The 16,587-nt window shown below is 43.8% G+C and overlaps 1 protein-coding gene across 5 annotated transcripts in view; it reads right to left on the reverse strand.

Annotated features, from left to right (window-relative positions):
- Positions 1 to 16,587, reverse strand: part of ASPG (asparaginase) — a 140,827-nt gene that overhangs the window by 76,456 nt on the left and 47,784 nt on the right. For all 5 annotated transcript variants that reach the window (XM_043989650.1, XM_043989649.1, XM_043989648.1 and 2 more), the window contains exon 7: positions 2,734 to 2,846. In XM_043989650.1, the coding sequence (XP_043845585.1) occupies positions 2,734 to 2,846 (113 nt within the window). The remainder of the gene's footprint in view (positions 1 to 2,733; positions 2,847 to 16,587) is intronic.

The following is a 16,587-nucleotide window of genomic DNA, read 5'->3' on the forward strand; positions in this document are numbered from 1 at the left end:
GGCACGAGAAGGGAGTTTAGAGGATATCTGGTCTAACTCTCTAGCCAAAGAGTCTTTCTATACTCCTCCTGACAAGTGGTCATACACCCTCTAATTAAAGATCTTCAGAAATAAGCAACTCATAGGTTAAAGGTGGGAGTGGCTTCAGACACCCTCTAGTCCAAAGCTTTCATTTTACAGTTAGGGAAACTGAGACCCAGGGAGGTTAAATGACTTGTCCAAGGTCACACAGTTAGTCAATTCTCTGACCCCGCAGCCTTTCCATGGCCCTTCTGCCTTTTATATAAATCTAAGCCTAGACATATCAGTGACTTGCCCAAGGTTACTTCACAGCTAGTCAGCACTTACAGGAATATGCTTCAGTTAGTGAAAAGGACATCCTAATTAACCTTCAAGGTAGACACTGAAATCCTGCACCAAAGCCCAAAAGGATAGAAATCCCCAACTCTCTGTTCCTAGGACTTAAAAATCTTGCTGTTAGCCTGGAATTAAGTTATTTCAAATTAAGTTTGAGCCATAGTTAGGGCGCATAAATTATTTAATTTCAGGGAGGTTTTGCAAGCCATACTTATCAAGCTTTGCCTATTTGTATCCCAAATACTTGGCACATAGTAAGTGCTTAAGAAATACTTTTTCATTCATTTAATAAAAATTTTAAGAGAAGTGGTCCATGTCCTCAGAGAGCTTATAGTTTAGTATAAAAATAAGATACAACCACAGATTACTCTAATATACAATATCATGTAGTAAACACAACAGAGAATTATGAAACGAAGTGCCATGCAAGGCCTGAGGAAGTGAACATGAGCAAAGGTGCCTATCAGGAAGGTAGAAAATAGTAAAGTTTGACTGGAACATAGGAGTATATGGAAGGACATAACAAAAGACAAAGTTGGAAAGCGAAGCTGGTGCCAGATTGCAAGGTGTCAAATGCTGGACAAAGGAGTATAAATTTTACTCTGTAGGCAATAGGGAGCCACTGGAGATTTGAGCAGAAGTAATATGATCAAATTTATGTGTAAAGAAAGATTATTCTGACAGCAGGAAGAAGGATGGATTGGAAAGAGGAGAAAATATGGGTGGAAAGACATTTCAGAAAATGATTGCAATAGTCTACGTAGGTGGTGACAAAAGCTTTTGTCAGGGTGGTGGCGGTGAGAATAGAGGGAAGGGTGTGGATTTGAGAGAAATTAAAGAGATACAACTCATGGGTATAAGAAATTGATGGGAAAGATGAGGTAGAGAAAAGAATCAGAGTTTGGGGCAGCTAAGAGGCACAGTTGATAGAGTGCCAGCCCTTGAATCAGAAGGATCTGAGTTCAAATCAGGCCTCAGACACTAGCTATCCAATTTAACCCTTTGTGCCTCAGTTCCTCTTCCATAAAATGAGCTAGAGAAGGAAATGGCAAACCACTGCAGTATCTCTGCCAAGAAAACCCCAAATGGGGTCACAGAGAGTCAGACACGACTGAAACAATTCAACAACAATGATCTCAGAGTTGCAAACATATGAGTCTGTTGTGAATGGAAGGACCACAAACAGAAGCAATGCCTGACATCAGAGGAGAAGCAGCTTTGGGGAAACAGTTAAGGGACTCATGGGACATCCAGGTGAAGGTGCCCTGTAGACAGTTAGAAGTGCAGGTCTGGAGTTCAGACTGGAAACATGGATGAGGCGGCTTTAGTCCATAGGGAGTAGCTGAAGTTACTGAGGTGACTGAGATTGGCAAGGGAGAAAGTGGGACCTGGGAAGAGAGTAATCAGATCAGCCAAGTGAGGAGGAGAGATACCACTTCTTCTATGGCCAAAGGACAGGAGAAGAAGATGGATAGTGAGGCTGTGAAGTTTTAGGGAATGGAGGATGATAGAGAAGAGAGTTTGGCTCAAATGGTCTGCATCTTTTCAGGGAAGCAGGAGCATCTGTTTTAAGTGTAGGTTGGAGGAAGGCAGCATAAATGTTCTGGAAACCACCTTAGAAGTCATCAAGTCCAGCCCCCTTATTTTATAAATGAGCAAACTGAGGTCAAGACAAGTTACATGACTGGCCCGAGATCACACAGGTAATAAAGTAGCAGAGCCAAGATTTGAACCTCAGTGCCTCTTATTCTAAGAATAGCATTTTTTTTTCCTACTGAGAAGAAAAGGTTTGGAATAGATCTAGTAAGAAAGGAGATTGAGACTCAATAGGGGTAGGGCATGACTCCAAAGTCTTTTCCAACTCTGACATCTTTTTTAAAACCAAAACTCTGATTTCATCAGGGTAGAGAACTCCTAGTGAGGAAATACCCAACTTCAATGTAGATGGTAATCATCCTCCAAACTTATAGTTTTAAGAGAGTTCTGAGACACTGAGAGGTTAAGTAACTTACCCAGGATCACACAGCCAATGGGAGATTGGCTAAAGTGAGATCTGAACTCTCAAATCCACTAAGCCAGGCTTCCACTTAACATCCTATAGTCTATAATTGCTTAAAAGAAAGCAGTCTGGGGCAGCTAGGTGGTGCAGTGGATAGAGCACCAGCCCCGGAGTCAGGAGGACGTGAGTTCAAATCTAGCCTCAGACACTTAACACTTACTAGCTGTGTGACCCTGGGCAAGTCACTTAACCCTAACTGCCTCACTTTAAAAAAGAAAGAAAGAAAGCAGTCCAATAATAAAATTCATTTGAATGAGATTTGACCTGATCATCCCAGAAATTCAGGCACCATCCCAAGCCCCGGCGCCTTTGCCTACCATGGCTGCAGTAATCCCAGGATAGAGCCTCAGGACGCCAACATTTCTCTCCATGTTGCTGTTCAGCACAAGTCGTTTGTTCTTACTGGCCTTCAACATGAGTTCACGGTTGACTGTTGGGCACAGAAATAAGGCTACTGAAGACTTCAACAGGAGAAGCCATCTCAGAGTCCCTCCCTCCTCTGTTCTGTGTTGGCAAGTCTTAAGCCTTGCCATTCTCTTTTGTTCCTCCTGCTACTCCCCCCTATTCGAATCCTTCCTGTTCTTCCAGGCCCTGCATCCATTCTACCTCATTCAGATCTTGCCTATTTCTCCATCCTCTGAATTCCTACAGCCCTTAGACCCCATTCCACCCTAGATTGCATGGTTCCTATACTTGTAGCTAGCAAAAACCTGTGCATATGTCCTGTGCCCCCCACCCAGGGCAGTGGGAGTTGCTCAAGGTCAGACCCCACCCAGCTCCTCTCCTAGTCTGGTCCCCCACCCCCTACCCTACCTTAACCACAGCAGAACACAAGAAGGCTAAAGATATTTAATTGGTGTTCAGCAAAGTACATCCCCACTGGACTGCATTAGTTTAACGAAAGGTACTGACTTCCAGAGGGACAGGACCACTGGGTCTTCAGCCTCCCTATACCTTCCCCCTCCTCCAAACACACTTATCTGGATGACACCAGATTAGAGTGAACAGAGAAGCCAGAGAGCTCATAGAATGGCAGGGCTGTGAAAATGGGGGTGTATGTAGAGGGGTCTGAAGTGCTGGGGGGGGGGGGCGGGGCGGTTACAATATCTGATCACTTCCTTCTATCTTTTCCTTCCAGAGTTGCTGCCCACAGTGATGGATCCCCAAGGCCCTCTCTGGGCCTCAGTATCCTCATCTATAAAATGAAAGGATTAGACTAAATGATTGCTAAGGCACTTCCATCTCTAGCATTTTAAATTATGTAGTCTGAGTTCTGACCCATATCTGATGTTCTGTATTCTGATTATTTGTGTTTAAAGAAAGGTAAGACAAGGGCAGCTCAGTGGTGCAGTAGATAGAACATCAGGACCAGAGTCATCTTCCTGAATTCAAATACAGCCTCAGACACTTACTAGTTGGGTGACCCTGGGCAAGTCACTTAACCCTGCTTGCTTCAGTTTCCCTAATCTGTAAAATGAGCTGGAGAAGGAAATGACAAACTACTCTTGTATCTTTGCCAAGAAAAAGAGGTCACAGAGTCAGAATGACTGAACAAAAAAGCAAAAACAATAAATGAAATTTGTTGTGATAGGATTTGACCTTCCAGTTGCTCTTCCAAGCTGAAGGAAACACTGCAGCCCCAAATACAGTCAATCAATCAACCAATTTATTAATTGGTTGATTGATTGATTAGTTTGATATTCAAAGAAACCTTGTGAGAGAAACAGGTCAAGTAGAGGCAGAATGGCCACTACTCAGGTTTCACCAGATTTAAGGCCCTTTCCTCCTCTAAAAGTATCATTAAATTTGTTGGTAAGCTCCTTGAGGGGAAGGACTTTATTCCACACAGAGCCCAAAGCAGCCTCTGGGGAATAAGAACACTAAGCTCAGGGTCAGAAGTCCCGGGTTCAAATCTTGGTTCCAACACTTTCTAATTATATGACTGCAGCCAAGCCACTTCACCCCTTTGTACCAGTTTCCCTCTCTATAAAATTAAGACCATAATAACTAGCATTTATATAGAACTTGTAAATGTTTCAAAATGCATTACACATATAATCACTTTTTGCTTTGGGTTTTTTTTTTGGGGGGGCGGTGCAATGAGGGTTAAGTGACTTGCCCAGGATCACATAGCTAGTAAGTGTCAAGTGTCTGAGGCCGGATTTGAATTTAGGTCCTCCTGATACCAGGGCCGGGGCTTTATCCAATGTGCCACCTAGTTGCCCCCGTATCATCACTTTTGATCCTGATGACAAGCCTGGGAGGTAGGTACTATTATTATCCCCATTTTACAGATGAGGAAACTAAGGCTGAGAGAAATTAAAAAGCTTGCCCAGGGTAACAGGGCCAAAGTGGATGAGGATTAAAACTGGAGTCTTCTTATTCCAGATCCACCTCTTATATCCCAAGCCCTTCATTTCCCAATAGTAATACTTGAACTACCTACTCTGAGGGGCTGTTGAAAGAAAAGCACTTTGTAACTCTGAAATGCTACAGAAATTAGTTATTAATGATATAGTTATTAATTATTAAATTTAATTAGTTATTAATGATTTAGAAGAGACTTTTGACAATCCCTTTCCTCTTTTACTAACCCAAAATGTGCTGAGTCTGAGCACAGAGGTGGTGCTGAACTGAGTGCTGCTTCTGGTCCCACATCCCTATGAGACCTTAGACAAGTCACTTCCCTTCTCAATTTTCTCTTCTTTCAGCTGGAGCTAATAAAGCCTGCCCAGGATTTCAGGGAAGATCAAATTCATCAATGCATCTATGCACTGAACAGATGCAAAGGATTCTGTGCTTACTGCTAAGAGAGACACTGAAAAGAAAGAAGCCTAGTCCCTGTCCTCAAGGAATGGGATGTGACCTGGGGTCCCTGCATTAGTCACCACACACAATAAATGCCACTGCTCAGGTGGCCTCAATTTAAGGAAACCCACAAACTCCAGACTAGGAAAGGTCAGTGCCGGCAGGAACCTTCAATCATAGAACCACAAAACATTAGCAAAGGGAAAAGGCCCTTAAAAATCATAGAAGAGGGGCAGCTAGGTGGCACAGTGGATAGAGCACTGGCCTTGGAGTCAGGAGGCCCTGAGTTCAAATCCAGCCTCAGACACTTGGCACTTACTAGCTGTGTGACCCTGGGCAAGTCACCTAACCCCAATTGCCTCACCGAAAAAAAAAAATCATAGAACATAGAATATCAGAACTGTAGAACACAGAACATAGAATGTCAAAGCTATAAGGGACTTTACCATGGAGGCCAATCCTCTCATCATACAGATAGGGAAACTGAGGCTTAATGGGGTGAGTTGCCTTGCTCAATGTCACAGGCAACTTAGTGAGAGATCCCAGCCCTTGTCTCTGGATTCTCAATGTTCTTTCCATGTTCCAAGCTGCCTCTCAGCACATTATTATCAAAAGCAGTTCCATGCTTGATTATTAAAATCCAAGACATTTATATTTCCTAATAAATTAAGAAAAATGCATTTATTGTCATTTCAAGGTCAAGGGAAATAGGGGTGACTGATTTGGGAAATAGGCAGGGGGGCGCCTGGGTACAGGGTCTACGAATACAAACGGCCCCCACTGTCCCACCATCAATCAGTGCCCATACAATGGAGGGGCCAGGATCATTCAAACAGGGGAATTCTGTCTCAGCTGGGAAGCCAGATAAGGCAGTAGACGAGGGTCGATGTGCCATTGCCTTCCAGTTTTCCAAGAGTTATGGCTCCAAGGGGAAAATATTTACACACAGACCTTAATTCCTGCCTACAAACCAGCCCCTGGCTTTTAATTAAATGAACTGATAGATAAACAGTGACTCAATCAGAACATCTCACCCAAGGTCCTTCAATCCCCAGGGAAAGACAAGAGGAATGTCAGACTCAGGCGGCACCCCGGGCCTCCCTCTGCTGATTACATCTGTCTCAGAGAATCAGAAAAATCTTGAGTCCTCAGGTCTCTAGTTCTTGCTTCCCTCCATTGCAAGAGTCCTCTGAAAAAAATCCCCAACATGAGACCGGTCAACCTTTGCTTCAGTGCTTTCAGTGATGGGGAACTCACTGCTTTACAAGGTAGCAACATGTCTGAAAATTTAGAGATTCGATTCTATCTTAAGAGCCTACTGTATATTGAAAACTACCCTTACATGTAACTGGAAAATATAAAATAAATGTTTGTTGCTAAAAAAAAAAAAAAGAGCCTACTGTACACTCAGCCCTGGGCTGGGCATCTGGGCATGGAAGAAGAGAGCCATGTTTTTTCTCACACTATCCTTCCTGGTCCACCATGGCTGCTAGGCTGTCCTCCTTCCTCTGTTTCTCCAGTATAATAGAAAAAGCAATGACCCATGCTACAAGTACCTTTCTAGGCCTTCTAATAATCAGACCCCTATCTACTGGCCCAGCATTAACACCAAACCACAGATTGTCAGAGCTAGTGGGAAGTTCAGAGATCTCTAGTCTTTTTTTTTTTCCTTTTCTTTTCAGGGCAATGAGGGTTAAGTGACTTGCCCAGGGCCACACAGCTAGTAAGTGTCAAGTGTCTGAGGTCAGATTTGACCTGAGTCCAGGGCTGGTGCTTTATCTACTGCGCCACCTAGCTGCCCCACACGCACACCAAGATCTCTAGTCTAACCTGAACCCAATGTTACAACTACCTATTTGGGGGAAATGTCACTAACATTCAAGTGATAAAAGATCAGGCCTTTTAGAGAACTTGAGTCAATAGTTTAGCAATATAGGGGCAGCTAGGTGGAGCAATGGATAAAGCACCAGCCCTGGATTCAGGAGTACATGAATTCAAATCCAGCCTCAGACACTTGACACTTACTAGCTATGTGACCCTGGGCAAGTCATTTAACCCCCATTGCCCTGCCCCACCCCCAAAAAATAGTTTGGCAATACAAAAAGGAGTAGAAGGCTCCATTAATAAAAGCATGGTGTTTAGGACAAGGAAGTGATGATTTTATTGCACTCTCCCCTGATCAGACCACATCCGGCATACTATGTTCAGGTCTGGAGGTCATATTTGGGAGAAGGAAGGAAGCAAGCATTGATTAAGCATCTACTATGTAACTGCTGTCCTTCAAGTATGGAAGAATGAGGAACAATAGGGAAACCTTGCTGAGAGGCAGATTTCAACTCATTACAAAGAGAGCTTCCTCACAAATTAAAAGCTGCCTGAAAGTAGAATGAGCTGCTTTGGGAGTTTGGCATTCTTATTTTATCCTCTGATGTGTCACGCCCTGTGCTGGGAAGTCCAGAGCTCTGTCCACCAAGCTTCCTCCATCAGATGGTAGGTAGTGAGTTCCCCATTACTGGGGCATCTCAAGTGGAGGCTGAATGACCACTTATCAGGGATGTTGTAGAAAGACTTTTGTGCTTAGGAATGGGTTCTGGGGAAGATAAAAAGTTTAGATAAGAGAGCTGCTGCCCTTCCCCGATGGGTTGGACTAGATGACCCCTGAGGTCCTTTTCACCTCTGGGGAACCCAACTTCCTTGTTCCGACGGTAAAATGAGACTGCCTCTTTTTGAGTTCATACCAACTGCGCCAAGGGAAAAACCACCAGGCCAGGCTCAGTTGGGGTAGGAGTGGCAGAGAGGTCAGTCAGAGAGTTTAAAATTCTCTTCTGAGAAGTCATAAAATGGAGAAGCCAATGGTATATAAACAAGAGCTGACCCTTTCCCAAAAGCCCATCCCTCCTTGGAACTTCCCTAATCCTGGGGGGGAGGAGCAGTAATCACCATCTTTTCTGTTACCCAAGTTAGCAACTTCAGTGTTGTCCTTGACCCTTGACCCTCCCCTTCTCTCCACTCACCAGCCACCATTTTCATTCAGATCCATATACCTCTCCTCAGACCCATATTAGCAATGGCCACTCAATTGGGCCCCCTGCCTTAAGTCATTCCTCTCTCAAGCCCAACCTCCACTCAGCTGCCAAGGTGATTTTTTTTTAACGCACCAGTCTGGCCATGTCACTCCTCTGCTAAAAAAAACTTCAATGGCTCCCTATTACCTTGAGTATCAAATACAGACACCTCTTTCTGGCATGTAAAGCCCCTCACAATCTGGCTCCAACCTATCTTTCTAGCCTCATTATATATTAATCCCTATTGTTCAGTCATGTGCTCTACTGACCAGACAAACCGGCCTTGCTGCTCTTCACACATGACATTCCATCTCCCATCTCTGTAGCTTTGCAACAGGCCATCCTTCCCCCAAGTTCAGAATGCCCTCATCACCTCCATTTCTTAAAATCCCGAGTTTCCTTAAAATCTCAGCTCAAACACTTATCTGCTACATGGTCTCTTCTGATTCCTCCCTAGCTAGTGAACCCCACCACAACAACACTCCCAAGAGCCCCCAACAGGTTAAAATGGAATTGGAATTTTTTTTTTTTAGAATTGGGAAATATTTTAACAAAATATATAAAAATACAATAAAACACACATAATATTAATATGTGGTTATCTAAGTCAGTATGCAGCCCCCAGAAATCTTAGGTAAACCTTAGTGTCTCCCATTTCCATTTGAGTTTGACATCATTGGCCTAGAGCACTGAAATTTGACAAGACAGTCAAGTCGGGGCAGCTAGGTGGCACAGTGAATAAAACACCAGCCCTGGATTCAGGAGGACCTGAGTTCAAAATCGCCTTCAAACACTTGAAACTTACTAGCTGTGTGACCCTGGGCAAGTCACTTAACCCTCATTGCCCTGCAAAAAATAATAATAATAATAATAATAATAATGCAAAAGACAGTCAAGTGGCAGAGGGCAGAATGACTTATTTGGAATCAGGAAAATATGAGTTCATGAGTTTGAATCCTGCCTCAGACACTTCTTAGCTGTGTTGACCCCAGACGTGTCACAGTGCCACTCTCAGACTTTTTCCTTATCTGTTAAATGGGGATAATAATAGTACCTACCTCACAGGGTTATTATGAAGCCCAAATGAGATGGTAAAGTAGTTTTTAAACCCTAAAGCACTATACAAATATTATCATTGATAAGTTAAATCAATTGTCCAGCCAGGTTCACATAGCAAATATGTGTCAATAGCAAGACTTGAACCCAAGTAGTCCCTATTTGGAGGCCAGCTCTCTAATCCAACATCCTCATTTTACTGATGAAGAAACTGAGGCTCAGAGAGAGAAACTGACTTATCTGATATCCCATATCTAGCAAATCTTTTTTGTTGTTCAGCCATGTCTCTTCATGACCCAGTGTACCAGAGCACACCAATACTGTCCATGATGCTTTCTTGGCAAAGATACTGGAGTGATTTGTCATTTCCTTCTTTAGTGGATTAAGGCAAATGGAGGTTAAGTGACTTACCCAGGGTCACACAGCTAATAAGTATCTGAGATAGGATTTGAACTCAGGTCTTCCTGACTCCAGGCCCAGTGCTCTATACACTGAGCCACCCAGCTGCCTCCAAAGCAAGTCTAAAGCAAGTCTTTAGTCTATTTTAAATCTGACATTTTTTTTCTAACCAGATCTCTGATTTCAACAACATATGGAAACTCCTGGTGAAGAAATTCCTTCCACCAAAGCAGATGATAAGATTCAAACCCAGATCTTCTGATTTTCCATTCCAATTGTTTTTCTACTACACCAGGCTACCTCCACTAGATACAGAAACACACACATCTCATCAGCTGTCATCCTCAGAGGGAGAAAAGCCAGGAGAGCACAGAGACAATCACAGAGCCAAGGACTCCAAATGATGGGGCCATTGACCCTAACCATGAGCACGAATTTCCCCTTCCTTCCCCTCTCTCTCCTCACACCCAGTCAATCTCAGCAACTGGAAGCAATCACAGCTGGCTCTCCAAGAACCCAGCAATATTGTCACTGTGTGTATTCCTTGAACATGCCACTGTCAGTGGAAGAACCAAGAAAGGTGAGTGGCCCCTTTAAGGATAGCTGTGCTCAGTAAGTACTCATGGGACAGTGAGATCTTCCTGGGACAATACCTTCGAGGGCCCCTGTTCTCTGCCCCTGAGTCCTGCATTCTTTCTCCCTCCCTATCTTACCTTACTATGCAAAGGGCAGTGTATATAGTTAGCCAACGGGGGAGTCAAGAAAACCCAGGTTCATATTTTGCTTCTAGCATGTATGGGGTGACCCTATGGCAAATTTCTTAGACTTGAGTTATAGATGAGTGGCCAATCTGCCTTGGCGGGAAGACTTATCACCCTGGAGTTCCTTTCATCAATGAAATCAAACATCAGGATGGCCAAAAAATACAATGACATGGCAAGTTGCCAGTTTCTTTTAAGCGGTCTGCCCAGTCAGGGAAATCTCCATTAGCTTTGTTATCTCTGCATCTGGGTTTTCTCAAGGTCTCTGGTGCAGTCTGAGGATGGGGTTTCTGTGATTGGTTAGCTTTATGACCTTGAGGCAGTCACACTCAATTAATATACAAATATTTCTCCATTGGCCAGTACAAGCAAAGCCTTGTGCTTCGTACAAAGGGGAATCACAAATGCAGAGATGTTCACCTAGGGGAGGACCTTCAAGGTCATCTCCAAAATTGTGAGCTGGGATTCCAACCCAAGTCCTCTGACCCCAAACACAGTGCTATTTACGCTGCCTCTCTACTTCTAAAGAGCTAAGACATACCCTTTTGTGCATGGTGGAAAAAACACTGGCTCTTGAGTCAATGGATCTGAGTTCAAATGCTGCCTCTGAGACTAGCATTGTTGCCTTGAGCAAGTCACTAAAATTCCCTAGCTTCAGTTTCTTTATTGGTATGAAGAGTTTGTATTATATTGTCTCTTAAATCCCTTATAGATTTATGACACTTTTTATTAGTTGTTATTGCCAAAATGGACAGCTAGGTGGCACCATAGCTGTGTGACCTTAGGCAAGTCACTTCACTCTTTTTGCCTCAGTTTCCTCATCTGGAAAATGAGCTGGAGAAGGAAATGGCAAAACACTCCAGTATCTGCCAAGAAAACCCCAAATGGGTCATGAAGAGTCTGACACCACTAAAATGACTCAACAGCAATAAAATTGATGGGAGAGGGGCAGCTAGGTGGCGCAGTGGATAGAACACCAGCCCTGGAGTCAGGAGTACCTGAGTTCAAATCCGGCCTCAGACACTTAACACTTACTAGCTGTGTGACCCTGGGCAAGTCACTTAACCCCAATTGCCTCACTTAAAAAAAATTGATGGGAGAAAAAAATTCATCAACTGGAAGCTAATCTTCAACTCTTGGCACTTAGCTAGGCTGATACCTGGAAAGACAAAACATAGTTTGTCACTGGGACTGCAGTGAAGACCTTCCCAGCTTGGGAGGGGTTGGCACTGAACTGACATTATAATCTTTAGAAGCCTTACTATCCTTTCACTGAACATGAGGTATTAGAGATATTACATGAGCAAAATCTAACCCACACAGGCTAGGCTAGTTTTTCATTTACAGATATTTACTTAATTGGCCCAGGGACTAAACTGTTGACATAGCTCCTTGGTGTCCTATATACAAAAGTCAGTGAGTCAAGAGTCAGAAGCTCTGCCCTCAGACTTGACCAGTGCATTAGCATGGATGACAGAGGCAGAGAAGCTTTGGTCAACTGAATCAACCCTGTATATCCTTACTGAATAGCCTTTCCATGCCTTGACTAAGTAAACCTTCCTTTGTTAACTGCTAGATGGTCTCACTTTGCTCCAGTCCTGATCCTGAACCAATTAGATGATTACAGGTCAGGGAAGACGGAGCGGGAGGGAAGGGGTAAAAGGAAAAACAGATCTGGAAAGAAAGAAGAGGAATAGCTAGGTGGCACAGTGGATAAAGCACCAGCCCTGGATTCATGAAGACCTGAGTTCAAATCTGACCTCAGACACTTATTGTGACCTTGGGCAAGTCACTTAACCCCAATTGCCTCACCAAAAAAAAAAGAAGAAGAAGAAGAAGAAAGATGAGTACAACAAGGTTCTTCCACTCACGGAACCAAAAGCCTAGTAGATGGCATAAGACAAAAACACAAACCAACAGGAAACGATACAAAACAAACCATGCCTTGGTGCTTAAAAAAAAAAAAAGTTCAAGATAGCAAATGCTGAAGAGGGACAAGTAGAGTAATAAAATATGCTGTTGTTATCATCATCATATTGACTCACATATCCATAGCACTTTAAGGTTTGAAATGCACTTTCCGCACAAAAACCTGGTGAAGTAGGAGGCACAGCTAGAAACCCCAGTCTCATCATTGGCCAAATCATGGAAGGTAGAGACAGGCTAGATTTGAAGTGATGCTTTTATAGACTAAAAGGCAATGAGCAGGATCAAAACAGAACATGGAAAGGGGTGTGGGGGGGCATGGACAGAGAATGTCTCTTCTTGTCCCTCCAACACCATTTTCCAAGATTCTAGAATCCAAGATTGGGAGAGCCGGAAGGCACCTTGGAGGTCCTCTCATCCAGAGGTGCCAAACACAGGGCTTACAACAAACAGTGCTGAGTGCAGCCCCAAGCAGATTAAAATGGAACTGGGAAATATTTAGCAAAATAAATATAAATACAATGAAACATAGATAAGATTGCATTTTTAAACTAAGTCAATATAGGATCTGCAGGGATTCTTGGGATGGTGGCCCCCTTTTCTATTTAAGTTTGATACCATTGCTCAAGTCCAATTCCCTCATTCTTCATTACACAAATGAGAGAAACTGAGGCCAAGAAATGGGAAGTGGTTTTACTAATGTCACAGAGCAAGTCAGTGATAAAGTAAGGGTCTAGGATCCAGGTCTCCCCAACTCCCAACTCAGTGTTCTTTCTACCACACCATGTTACCTCCCTTGCAATAACTCATTCACCCAATTATTTATTGATGGCTTGGCACTGCCTGACTCTTGAAGCCTGTTGGGACTTGGACAGGTGGAAGCTGGCAGAGGGCTGGTGATTCACACAGCAAACTCCCCCACACTCTGCCAGTGGGCACTGGAGCCACCAAGAAGTGCCACCCTGAACACCAGAGAAGATTGTGACTCATCTCTCCCCAGGGTAACTGAGGCTGGGAAGTGCCTCCTTCCCAATGAAGGGAACCAAGCTTTTCAACTCAGCTTGCCTTTCTTGAGTTGTCCTGGGACAAGGGCAAACAAAGACACAAAGCGGGCACTTCCCGCCCAATGTTCTGCCATCTCTTTGCTACCTCATCCACCAGCCTCACTGGGGGGAAGACCCAGAAGGTTAAGTTTCTCTTCTGTAAAAGGAAGGGATTAGACTGGGTGAACTCTAAATTTCCTCCCAACTCTATTTCCTATGAACTCTACTATTTATTGCCTGTGTGACCTTTGGCAAATTTCTTCCCTTCTAAAGCAGGGCCTCAGTTTCCTTGTCTTGAAAATGAGAAAATTGGGGGCGGCTAGGTGGCACAGTGGATAGAGCACCGGCCCTGGAGTCAGGAGGACCTGAGTTCAAATCCGGCCTCAGACACTTAACACTAGCTGTGTGACCCTGGGCAAGTCACTTAACCCCAATTGCCTCACTAAAAAAAAAAAGAAAAGAAAAAAAGAAAATTGGACTAGATAATTTGACAGTGCTTTCTTTTTCTTTTTTCTTTTTTTTTTAGTGAGGCAATTGGGGTTAAGTGACTTGCCCAGGGTCACACAGCTAGTGTTAAGTGTCTGAGGCCAGATTTGAACTCAGGTCCTCCTGACTCCAGGGCCGGTGCTCTATCCACCGCGCCACCTAGCTGCCCTTTGACAATGCTTTCTTATCCATACATAAGACTGCTTTTGACAAGGATTTTACAGAACCCTTATACTTGGAATCAATAGCCCTGCATTCAAAGCCCATGTCCAACACTTACTAGCTTCACAACCTTGGGTTCATCTCTTCCCCCTTTGTAGCCTCAGTTTCCACCTCTGTAAAATCAGTGCCTGGGACTATAATGGTCTCTAAAGTCCACTAAGATTCTCACTGATAATTCAGGAATTAGCACCTACACTGCCTACGTCACAGGGGTGTTGTGGGGGAAAGGTCTTTGTAAATCTCACAGTGCAATAGACAGGGAGGTGTTATTTTACTAGCATCATGAAGCACATATGTGACCAAAAACAAAGAGGGACTGGTGATGTAGCAGACCCAAGTGCTGATGGAGGGTCAGCCTTAGTGTTGCACTGGCATCCAGGAAGTGTTCAAGGAACTAGAGATCATTGCTGGAACCAGAAGCGGGGGGAGGAAAGGGGGAGGGAAAGAACCACAGAAATATATCCCCAAGAGAGAGCATGGCATGCAGATCAGTCAGTCAACAAGCATGTGGATGGATTGGAATCCAGGGTCCTTCACCTCTGATAGGTCAGCTTTTGCCTTATCACTCCTGGGTCCAAGCTTCCATGCTGCCACATCCTCCCTATTTCTCCCCTTTATGTGCTGTCTTCTCCTATTAGAATGTAAGGTCCTTGAGGACAAAGACTGTCTTGCTTGCTTCTAATTGTATCCCCAGCACTTACTATAGCACACAGTTAAGTGCTTAATAAATAAATAATAATCAGATAGCGAGGTGGTATGGTGGATAGAGCCTTGGACCTGGAGTCAGGAAGACCTGAGTTTGAAACCTGACTTAAGATAGTTACTACTTGTGTGACTGTGGGCAAGTCACTTAACCTATTTCAGTCTGTTTCCTCATCTGCAAAATAGGAATCAATATCATCTAATTCTTAGAGTTACTGCAAAGATCAAATAAGACTGGCACTATATAAATGCTAACTAATATTCTCTCTCCCTCTCTGCCTATTCCCTACCCATTCATCCAGTCCCATTCCCTGCACTCAACTTCCAATGGGGAGTCAGGAAACCTGATTTCTTGTCAGTTCTGCTACTAATTGGTTGTACAACCTTACTCATATCTCTTCAGTCATTCAGTCACTCACTCATTCATTCGTTCATTCTATTCCACTGGTCTTACTACTATACCAGGCCTCATGAGGGTCCACCAAATATAGAAACAGACCCATCTCAGAGACACAGACATCTAACTCCTTGGATACTCGTCTCAAAAGGAGGACAAAGATAGCACATGAGCACAGGTAGGAGGGACACTCCCAGGACTGGATCCATTTATTAAGCACTGACACTATGCTAGACACTGGAGATACAAATATAAAAATGAGGCAGCCCCTGCCCTCAGAAAGCTTACATTCTATGGAAGGAGACAATAGGGACACAGAAATGAAAATTTTAAATTCATGCAAAACAATTTCCAGACGTGAGGGCACTAGCAACTGAGGGGATTGGGAGAGACTTTATGTAGGAGGGTGCAACTGATCTGAGCCTTGAAGGAAGCTTGGGATTACACCCAACGGCAGAGGTGAAGAAGGAGAGAATTCTAGTCATGGGGAATGGTATGTAAAAAAGTGCAGGGACAGGGCAGCTAGATGGCACAGTGGATAAAGCACCAGCCCTGGATTCAGGAGGACCTGAGTTCAAATCCGACCTCAGACACTTGACACTTACTAGCTGTGTGACCCTGGGCAAGTCACTTAACCCTCATTGCCCTGCCCCCCCCCCAAAAAAAGTGCAGGGACCACAGGTAGAATGTCCTGTTTAGGGAAGAATGAATAGGCTGGTCTGGCTGGAAGTGGAGTTTCTGAAGGTGAGTAAGCTGGCTCAAGCTAAAGTGGGAAGGGCTTGAAAGGCCAAATCAAGGAGTCTGTATTTAAACCTAAAGGCAAATAGCGGGGGGAGGGGGCATCAAGAGCTTCTTGAGCCTTAGTTTCTTCCCCTGGAAATCGAACAGGACTAGAGAAGATAGATAAGCACCTTTCTAGTTCTAAACTCCTCATCCCATGCTGAGTTCTTTTTTTATGACCTCCTGTGTAAATGTCACTCACATCTGTATAAAGCTGTAGAATTTTGAAAACATTTCCAGATGCATTTGCATGTAGAATTAGATTTAGAATAAGAAAGACAGTTTATTAACCCCAGTAAATTATACTTTTAAAAGGTAAAATTGGGCAGCTAGGTGGCACAGTGGATAAAGCACTGGCCCTGGATTCAGGAAGACCTGAGTTCAAATTTGACCTCAGATACTTAACACTTACTAGCTGTGTGATCCTGGGAAAGCGACTTAACTCTCATTAACCCACCGGAAAAAAAAAAAAAAAAAAGGAAAACTGTATTTGTGTTGTCACTGAATTTAGGTGGGTAGAGTTATA

Source organism: Dromiciops gliroides, chromosome 2 (assembly GCF_019393635.1).
Source record: "Dromiciops gliroides isolate mDroGli1 chromosome 2, mDroGli1.pri, whole genome shotgun sequence".
Lineage (NCBI taxonomy): Eukaryota > Metazoa > Chordata > Mammalia > Microbiotheria > Microbiotheriidae > Dromiciops > Dromiciops gliroides.